This window comes from Ochlerotatus camptorhynchus, unplaced genomic scaffold (genome assembly GCF_037179485.1).
Source record: "Ochlerotatus camptorhynchus isolate MF236.1 unplaced genomic scaffold, CSIRO-AGI_Acam_v1.1 ptg000032l, whole genome shotgun sequence".
Lineage (NCBI taxonomy): Eukaryota > Metazoa > Arthropoda > Insecta > Diptera > Culicidae > Ochlerotatus > Ochlerotatus camptorhynchus.
The window spans coordinates 337,214-346,898 of NW_027040523.1; the positions used below are offsets into that span (position 1 = coordinate 337,214).

General features: G+C 40.3%; 1 protein-coding gene across 1 annotated transcript; it reads left to right on the forward strand.

The window, feature by feature from the left end:
* The first annotated feature begins 730 nt into the window (after positions 1–730).
* LOC135708733 (pyruvate dehydrogenase E1 component subunit alpha, mitochondrial-like) lies at positions 731–9,347 on the forward strand. The gene is made up of 6 exons (XM_065230846.1): positions 731–901; positions 958–1,011; positions 8,009–8,573; positions 8,628–8,805; positions 8,865–9,009; positions 9,072–9,347. The coding sequence occupies exons 1-6, from the start codon at positions 857–859 to the stop codon at positions 9,255–9,257; spliced, it is 1,173 nt and encodes a 390-aa protein (XP_065086918.1). The 5' UTR covers positions 731–856; the 3' UTR covers positions 9,258–9,347.
* The last annotated feature ends 338 nt before the right edge of the window (positions 9,348–9,685 follow it).

The window sequence follows — 9,685 nt, forward strand, 5'->3', positions numbered from 1 at the left end:
ATAACATTGATAGTGAGGATATTTGTAACCAATTTGCTCGCTTTTTCCAAAACATATATAAGAAAACCAGTAATGCTCTCGATTTGAACTATTTTTCTTACCTACATGAAGGGGAAAAGGACGTATCAGTTAATAAAATCACCAACAATGGGTGTAACCTGATGTAGCATCGACCCCTCGAAAATAGTCCTTAAAATGGGAGTTTTTTTTTACAAATCGCTCTGAGTCGCTGTTATACGCAACACAATTTTCTTCATTTTAGTAGTAATTTCACTTATCAAAAGGCGTACTAAAATCCGAAAAACTTGTTGTTCTTCTAGCGAGCACCGAACAACGAGAGAAAATGGCGTTGCAAAGCGAAGGCAAAAAAACGAAACACAAATAGCGCATCAGTTTTTCATTGAAAAAAGAGCAGGAAATGTACTCAATTCGTCTCATTACACAATTTACACAATTTTATTGAGTAGTGAACTATTTGTGTCAATAAAATTGGGATTTATTGCTGAAAAGGATATATTTGTTGAGGGACTAGGCCTAGTACCGTAATGCTCAACACCATCATTTTCAAGACTGGAACATATGGTACTCACCATCTGTAGCAACTCAACTGACGTCAACACCAAGCACCACAAAGGTATACTTAAACTGCAACATGTGCGTTTTTAGTGTGCAGCATATAGATGTGTGCAGTTCTAATATGTCGTAGTAGTTGACATGCATACCGTAGCACTAGTTTTTCATTTGCTTGCAGTTGCACGTCAAAGTCAAGCTTATCTGGTGCATCATTTTTCTGTATCATTTTAATACTTAACGGGAGTAATTTTATTACATCGTTATCACTTAATTTTATTGCAAAATGTTTCGCACGGTCGTGGTGGAATTGCCGGGTCTTTTAAAAAAGGTAGGATCGTTCTATTCCTCGCTAAAACGGATCTACATAGAATGAATTTATTTCAGACACCATTGAGAAGTGCAAAAAATTATGCAACTGAAGCAAAATTCGAAACGAAGGTAGGTGATCCTTTTATCTTATGGAAAACTCTTGAGGAGACTATAATCTTACAGGCAGAAGCAAGATTTATTCTCCAATGCTTTATAATAATGTATGATTCTAGATAGTGTGAATAATGAATTATTAGTGCATGACAGCTGAGATGATCCGTTAACCCATTCATTGAAAGAACCCATCGAATTTAAGGACCTTTTTTCATTCAGTTTATTTTCTACTTCTTATTTTCTCGGGACCACATCTGGCGAACTACTTAATGTGAAGCAACTCATCCTACGTCGATGAGTCATTTCAGTGCTTGCTCTGCTAACGGTTGAATACTTGTCCATGAACCTTAAACCGCCTTCCATTCGACAGACTCTTTTCTGGCAGAGTCACACCACGAAACTTACGCTTTCCGTTGAGTCGAAGCAAATCAGCGATCAAGACGTTTAGTTTTAGGTAGTGTCCTCTGGGTTAGACCATAGAACAACTGGGTTGATCATCAGAACAGCTTGGTCTTTTTTTCATAAGCAGACATTGCAATACATCTACGTATCGTGAAACGTGGTAAATTTGATAGTTTTATTACAGTGTTTCTTGCAGTGTTTTACAAACAATTAATGTTTTTTTCAAATATTCTTTTTTTTTAACAAGTACTGAGGATCTTAGAGTCAATTTGTTAGTAATATGTTCAACGGATATTGTGGAGTTTGCACTATTTTTATTGTCTTGTGACCGAACATGAGTTTTTTTGTTTTGGGGTAATACTCGATGAATAAAAAAAAAATACGTGAATCTCAAACAATTTAGTTCAAGAAATATGAAATTTTGAATGAATATATAATCAGAAACATCATAAGCAATAAGAAGACAACATTGAATTCATGATGGCTATATCGGAAATACATTTAATAAGTGATTGTTTGAGTGCCTTTTCATTCAGACGAAAAACAAGATTTTTTAACATATTTGTAAAATATGTAAAACATACTAGGGGAAATGGCTCTAATGTTGGCCTATGGATCTAAAATTGGGCCCATCGTTAAAAATCTGCTGTTTATGAATTTTATCTAGATGTTAACTTGTTTTAAAAATGCGCGGATTGAACTTAGGATTTTCTAGCAGTATTTGAAAGACTGACGCCCGACGGGTTGTTGTGCTGTTATGCCTTTGCAAAAAATCGTGTGCTACCGTGGATTGTTTCACCGTCTGTTATGAGATGTTTAACGATTTGTTCTGATAATGTTCAATTATGATTGATTCTGGAAAATGGGGTCATTGCATCCCCTCCCACTTAACCAGCTTCATAATAATCTCGTAGAGATTCTTCTCATGTGGATGCGCGGGTAACTTTGTAACCCGTCAGCCTGACGAGCATTCCGTTGAAAGTAAAATGGCTTAAGCGCCACTCCCGAGGGAGACCATTTACCAATTTTGAGGTTGCCCGACCGTATGAGACCTTGCAGGATTAGGTTCCTATTTTTCCCAAATTTTGGGCGGAAAGCGAGTTGGCTGACTAGAGCTATTCGATTAGAAAAAGTATGTCACAAATAGTGAAGTAAATGCAACTGAGGAGAAAATGCTGCCAATAAAACGCCCGGGCCAAGATTAACCAATGCGAGTGGTTATCATCACATGCCAAGACTCTACTTTCACCCTGAGACAACCCGTGTCAGATTTGGAAGTTTTTCAGTTGGTTTCCGAGCCAACCTCTCCAGTAAAAACCTCAAAAGAGAAAAAACTACAGCGGGAAAAAAAAGACCGGTGACATGAAAATCTTCCAAACAGATTCACTTCTATCTCATCAAGGCAGATCTATAACAACCTTTTTTTTAAGCATAACGAAATTACAGGACTTTATTGCATATTTGCCTATCCAAAACCAAAGAGAGCTTTATTCCATAATGTTTATTGTCTAGTCTACTTACAGGCGCGAAAGTTCATGTTCTGTTCATTTTGTTTGCTTTGTCTACCTACTGCCTAATTGCCTCTACCTTTCCCTCTTTATCTACCTGTCTATCGAGCGTGTGTGTGTTGGGTTATGTTCAGGTATGTTTCATCCTCCTGTGCGTGTTCAAACGGCTCTCATTTGGGTTCACGTGCAAACGGTTAGAATGTGTACGCCTTGCAAGACCGGAAAAGTGCTACGGTTGCGGGCTCTCAAGTTTCAAGTCAACATGCGCATGGACGAAACATTTCACAAGGTTTTATTCAGTACTCACGGACCATTTATGCTGCAATACAGATGACGGCGATGCGGTGGATGAACGGAAGGGGTTGGCGGTGAATCATCCGGTGCCTTTCCTTCACGGATACAGGTGGAAAATGCTGCAGATGAACGCGTTGGTCGGTTTAGAAACTCCCGATGCTACTTAGCGTCGACTCGTGGCTTGTGTGACGCGGTACGATCGCTGATCGCGCTTTGGTCGTCCCCAAAAAGATGATCGCGGGTTTTGTTACTAATGTGGCCGTTTCGCCCTGCCTAGGGCGCGTTTCTAACGGCCCTCTTCCGGCGTACCCCGGGTTACCTTCAAAACCGATGGTGGGGTCAGAAATGGTCACTAGCTGAATGAGTGGTGTGTCGGGCGTGCACATCCTTCGCCACGAATCTGTATAAAGAAAAACCGGTGCACAAGCACGTGTTAAGCCTCTATCGCACAAACCAGAAATTGTCACCAGTTTTACCTTCTTCCTCCAAAATCACTACACACGCTTCACACACTGCTCGGAACGAATAATGCCTATCGAAATAACTAATGGGAAAGGATTCTTAAGTTTCACTAATTAGAAAGAACCTCATGTCACTTCTACCTTACTAAACACACCACGGCACAAGATAACGGGTGGACCACTCCTGCCTCTTCCACTGATCAGTCCAAAGTGATCGATAAATTCTTGGGAATCCTCAGATTAAACGCATTATCGTAATCTTCGGCACCGGAACTACGTAAATCTAACGAAGTTAGATATTCGTGATACAACGAAAATTGTTCTCATTCTCTCATCAATTGCATCCCCCGCTATCGGCATCTTGCTCTAACAAACAACTCCAATCATCCAATTCGCTGCTCGGCTCAAAATTCAGGGATAGGAGAGAAATTCGAGAAAGGTTAACAAATCATCAAAGGATCTGTACCGGGTCGATGTACGTACGCGCTAAACGATGATTGAGAAACCTACCGCCTGCTTGCAGCAATTGGACATCAATACCACCCCGGCTCTCACTACTGAACTAGAACTCATTTACGATTTCATTATGAAAAGTGGTGGATATCTACTTCACTCTCGAATTCATTACTTACTAATAGAATTCACTCAACGACTGCGGTGATTATTTATGAGATTTATTTTAAATTCATGTTCCTAACAAATATTGATGAAAAATGAATTCAGAAATATGGTACCCGTTACAACTTTTCTCTGTTTCTAAATACTAATTTAATCTTGCTATCACTAATTCCCTGCTGCACCGAGAATCTCTTCCTACCTTGCTATACATATTAAAATTCGCACTCAGCTTAATCGTCCGCATTCGAACAAGTTTTAATATATCGGCGAATTAGTGTTTACGATACAGTTACGTTTTGAAATATGATCATAGCAATGGACACGTTAAATTTCGTTTATTTTCGTGATTAATTATGAGTGGAGTGATTCATTTTCCGTTCCTGTTGTTAACTCGTTGTGATGTATTAACTGATTCGGTTTGATTTGATCTATTTCATGTTAGGATCGATGCTGATTTGGGGTCAGAAAAGCAAGCCCCAAGTTTAATTTTCAGATTTGATCGATTGATATAAGTGTCACTGAAAATAAAACGTAGTAGGAATCCGTCAATCATGTCCATAAGGCTTTAAACTTTAATTTTAGAGTAATTTAAAACATAAATATTAATTCGAGATCCCCATTATTTTCCAAGTTAGAGTTCATGAAAAAATTGTGTTTTTTTTTAATTCCTAAGGTAAAAAAAAGCCATTGAAGCATGAAGCTTGAATTCACCTATGTTTTATTTGTTTATTCTTTAAATCTCAGGATATAGAAAAATCTTAGCTAAATTTTATCTTTTTACGAGCATCTGAAGTTAACAAAATTTCCATCATTATTTACAATTTTGACCATGTTTAGGATCTTAAAAATGGTTTTTAATCTAGAATCTTTCTAGTCCGGGATCTAGGAAAGTTATCTAAGTTGGGGATCTCAACAAATGTACTAGTATTAAAAGTCATAAAGAGTAGGAAACTAGGATAGGAATCTAGTTAAAAACTTGACTTCGGTTAGACATATTGACGTCATTTATGACAACTGTCAATCCATGCCGCTGCCGTTCCGCTTCCGTCCACATTGCGTGTGGGCCATAAGGCATGGGTGTCCTTTGCTGTACACATAAATCGTCTCCTTTCTACTCGATCCATGGCTGCACGTCACCAGGTCTGTGAAGGCTCCACAGGTCGCCTTCCACCTGCTCGATCCACCATACCCCCTGTGCGCCTATTTGCCCCTGTTCCAGTCCTCCAAATGTTGCGCGAGTATTAATAAAAAACAAAATTTCCTGATTAACGGACCGTCCGGTATTCGGTGCATTACAGTATAGAGTCCTATAAACTGCACAAAACGGCTCATCTAAAACACAGAGAACAGACGTCCAACTTCCACCAGAACCTTGTGTAAAGATAAGTGGGAACGTCGCCGTTACGTGGCGCTAACATCTCCTGATTTCCTCTATAAATTTTCGACTTTCGACCAATTTGGCGCTAGTAACGTTAAATTTTCGGTTGAAAATTACCACTCGGCGCTACCGGCACTTAGTGTCTAGTGTAAGTTGTGCAACGCCAGTGCCATCATGTTATCAAAGAGGGTTTCTAAGTGGAAAAATCGGCGTTGGTGGCGCTTAAGTCGAATAAAAATCTCAACGTCTGTTCTCTGTGTCTTAAAGACAAACGTGATATCAAAGTAGCGTGATATCAAAGTAGCCTTTCAATATTTGGTTCAGGTTTTGTGAATCACCTTACTGTGAAATGGCGGTCTGTTGAAACCGGTGAAACAACAGACGGTATGGTAAACACTGTTAACTGCACCGTCTGCAATACTGCGTGTCCGAGAAAACCCCGAAGAACGATTAACAAACACACAATAATATCACACATTTCAAGGGGTTCGTCAAGCGGTTGCAAACGCAACAGCCATCTCTTGGGTACACTGTGACGGGCAGTACGACCGATGTTTGTTTTTACAATGCGTTTATTTTTCCAGGCTCATTTACTGTAGCTTTGCGGAGCCGATATTCATTGTTTAGATCACACAATTACTTAAAACTAACGTTACTAAAGCGGGAGCCGATTACTCGCGGCTACCTCGAGGTTAGGGATAACAAATTGTAACAAATGGATGGCAGGGTAGGGATTGTGAACACAAGGTTTGTAGAGCAATGTGCTCTTGATCTCGAACTAAGCGACACTCTGATGAAAAAGACAAACATGGGGGGTACACCGATGGGCAGCTAACAACATGGGAGAACACAAGAAGACACTAACTACTAAATCCTCAGATCTATCCGTTTTAAAAACACATAAATTAAATTCAAATAGTCGAGATCTCGGCTCGCCAAGACATCTCTAACGGGTATCGCGGGTTGTTTTCCTCGGGCCCTGAGGGATGTGGATAACTCAGATCTGGCAACACGGTGTAAGGTACATGACCAAACAACATGCTCGATATAGTGATAACCACTACCACACGCACATAAATTGCTGCCTGAGAGCCCAATTCGATATAAGTGCGAGTCTAACGAGCAGTGAATGGCCATAAGCCTTGATATAATGCGTATAAAGTAGCGGCTCATGTCCAACCCTTTGAACCACGGTTTGTTCGACACCTGTGGGAGAATAGAATGTAACCATCTTCCCAAATCACCATCATTCCATTTTTGTTGTCAACTGATGAGGACTTGCTGACGAGCAATTTAGAAAAATTCGTTGAAGGCGATTTGTCGCTCAAAAATATCGCCTTCCATAGCGCCCATCTTAGCCAATGAGTCCGCTTTCGCATTACCCGGAATTGATCAATGAGATGGGACCCAAACTAAGGTGCTGGTATAGGAGCAGTTAGATAAAGCACTCAGTTTAGACCGTATTTCAGGCAGGAAATACGAAGAGTGCTTCATCGGCCTCATTGAGCGAATAGCCTCCAATGAGTTAAAGGCTAAGACTATCCGTAAAAATTAAATAATTGTCAGAAGGTAGTGAGGCAATTCGCTCTACTGCGTAAAATATAGCTGCGAGTTCCGCAACGTATACGGAGCATGGTTTCTGCAGTTTATAGGAGGCGCTATGAAATTGATTAAATACACCAAATCCAGTGGAAGCATTTATGGTTGACCCATCTGTGAAAAATCTTGGTAGTACTTGATTGCAAAAATTGAGGGAACAACCATCGACCGATGGTGATCTGGTATTCCATGGATTTCTTGCATCATGGTCAGATCAAAATTTACAGAGGAAACCGATGTTTTTTTTCCTTGATTCTTTTTCCGTTGATCTTGTTTTCTGTACTGAGTACCAATGCTATCGACGCCAGGGAGGCAGCTTCCACCACACCTCGATCCTACATATCGACCCATCAACTCATAGAGCGGAGACCAACGGCTTTACTTCCCTTCCTAAGGAAGGAGTGATCAGAGATGTTATGCCTCAGAAAATCCCGCCGGCGCCGACTGGGATTGAACCCAGGCCTTTTGGGGTGAAAGATAATCACGCTTACCACTACACCACCGGCACCGCTAACATCAACAGACGGTGGCAGTGTGTAAACGTTAAACGTAATGGAATTAACTATGCGGCGCGCAGGCGGCCGTATTACCAACAAATAAATTAGTAATAAAAAGTTAAATGCGTAATCGATGAACAACATGCGAGAGTTATGTCTGTACACATTTGCTATATTTATGTTTTCTGGGACACCCTATATAGTTACATAAAAAAAATTATATTGTTTTTTTTTTACCGTTATGTATGTTTCCAGCCATTCAAGTTGCACAATCTAACGACAGGTCCACCGACATCTGCAACGGTAACGAAAGATGAAGCCATCTCATACTACAGATCAATGCAAGTCATTCGTCGATTGGAAACCTCCGCTGGTAATTTGTACAAAGAGAAAATTGTCCGAGGATTTTGTCACCTGTATTCGGGACAAGAGGCATGTGCCGTTGGAATGAAAGCGGCCATGCGTCCCCAAGATAATATCATATCGGCCTACCGTGTTCATGGTTGGACGAACTTGATGGGAGTAAGCGTCAAAGGTGTTCTATCGGAGCTTACCGGAAAACAGGGTGGGTGCGCACGTGGAAAAGGTGGCTCCATGCACATGTATGCTCCTAATTTTTACGGTGGCAATGGTATTGTCGGTGCCCAAGTTCCACTGGGTGCTGGGGTCGCTTTGGCTTGCCAGTACAAAGGCAACAATGGTGTTTGCCTTGCATTGTACGGAGATGGTGCTTCAAATCAAGGACAGGTCTTCGAAGCTTATAATATGGCACACCTGTGGAAACTTCCTTGCATTTTTGTTTGTGAGAATAATGGATATGGTAATAATATCAAATTATCAAATTCTCATAAATAAAACGACTGAGTTCTTGTAGGAATGGGTACCAGCGCTAAACGTTCTTCAAGCAACGTAAACTACTACCAACGAGGAGACGCTTTGCCAGGAATTTGGGTTGATGGAATGGATGTTGTTGCAGTCAAATTGGCAACCGACTTTGCTATCGACTACGTTTTGAATCATGGACCAGTGGTGATGGAAGTGGTTACATACAGGTACAGTCGTAAGTTCGATTGATTATACAAAATACATAATTTCTGTTACTTTTTTGTAGATATTCTGGGCATTCAATGTCAGATCCAGGAACTAGTTACCGTACACGCGATGAAATTCAAGAAGTTCGTCAAACTCGGGATCCAATCTCTTCCTTCAAGGATAAAATTATCAATGCAGGGTTGGTTACAGCAGATGATCTCAAGGTTTGATTGCTCTGATACTATGCTTGACGAAATTGATATTTTTATTCAATTTTAAATTGCAGAAAATTGACGCTGAGATCAAGAAGGAGGTAGATGACGCTACAAAGGCAGCTAAGGCCGATACCGAGATAGGTTTGCCTGAGTTGACCACCGATATTTACTCGAACAACCTTGATGGTGACATCAGGGGAGCAAATCCGAACTCTTGGCTGAAGCATGGCTCACTGAAACATGCTGTAAATTTGTAATGATGCATGTTTCTAGGCATATTATGCCTATTAAACAAATCTGTAAATAAGTAGAAGGCGAGATGAACCAGTCATGGGGAAAAATAAATAGATTACATTTTAGTACATAGTTGATCAATTATTATTTGAAGAAGCCAAATAAAACAAAATCAACAATTATCGATAAGCCAGAGACAAACAGACATAACACATTGAACATTTCTCACTGTAAAACATCGTAGCTAAATTACTATCACCATCTGTTGAGTACACTGCGACGGGCAGTACACATAAGATGCCAGCAGTGTGTAAACGTCAAACGCAAAGGAATTGGCAACTAAGAAACATTTCAATTGTTCGTTGAATGTGTGTTGGATGAGAAGTATTATGGCTCTTTATCTGTGGATAAACTGTTATGGGCAGCAATGAAGGGGTGGTATCGATTCGCA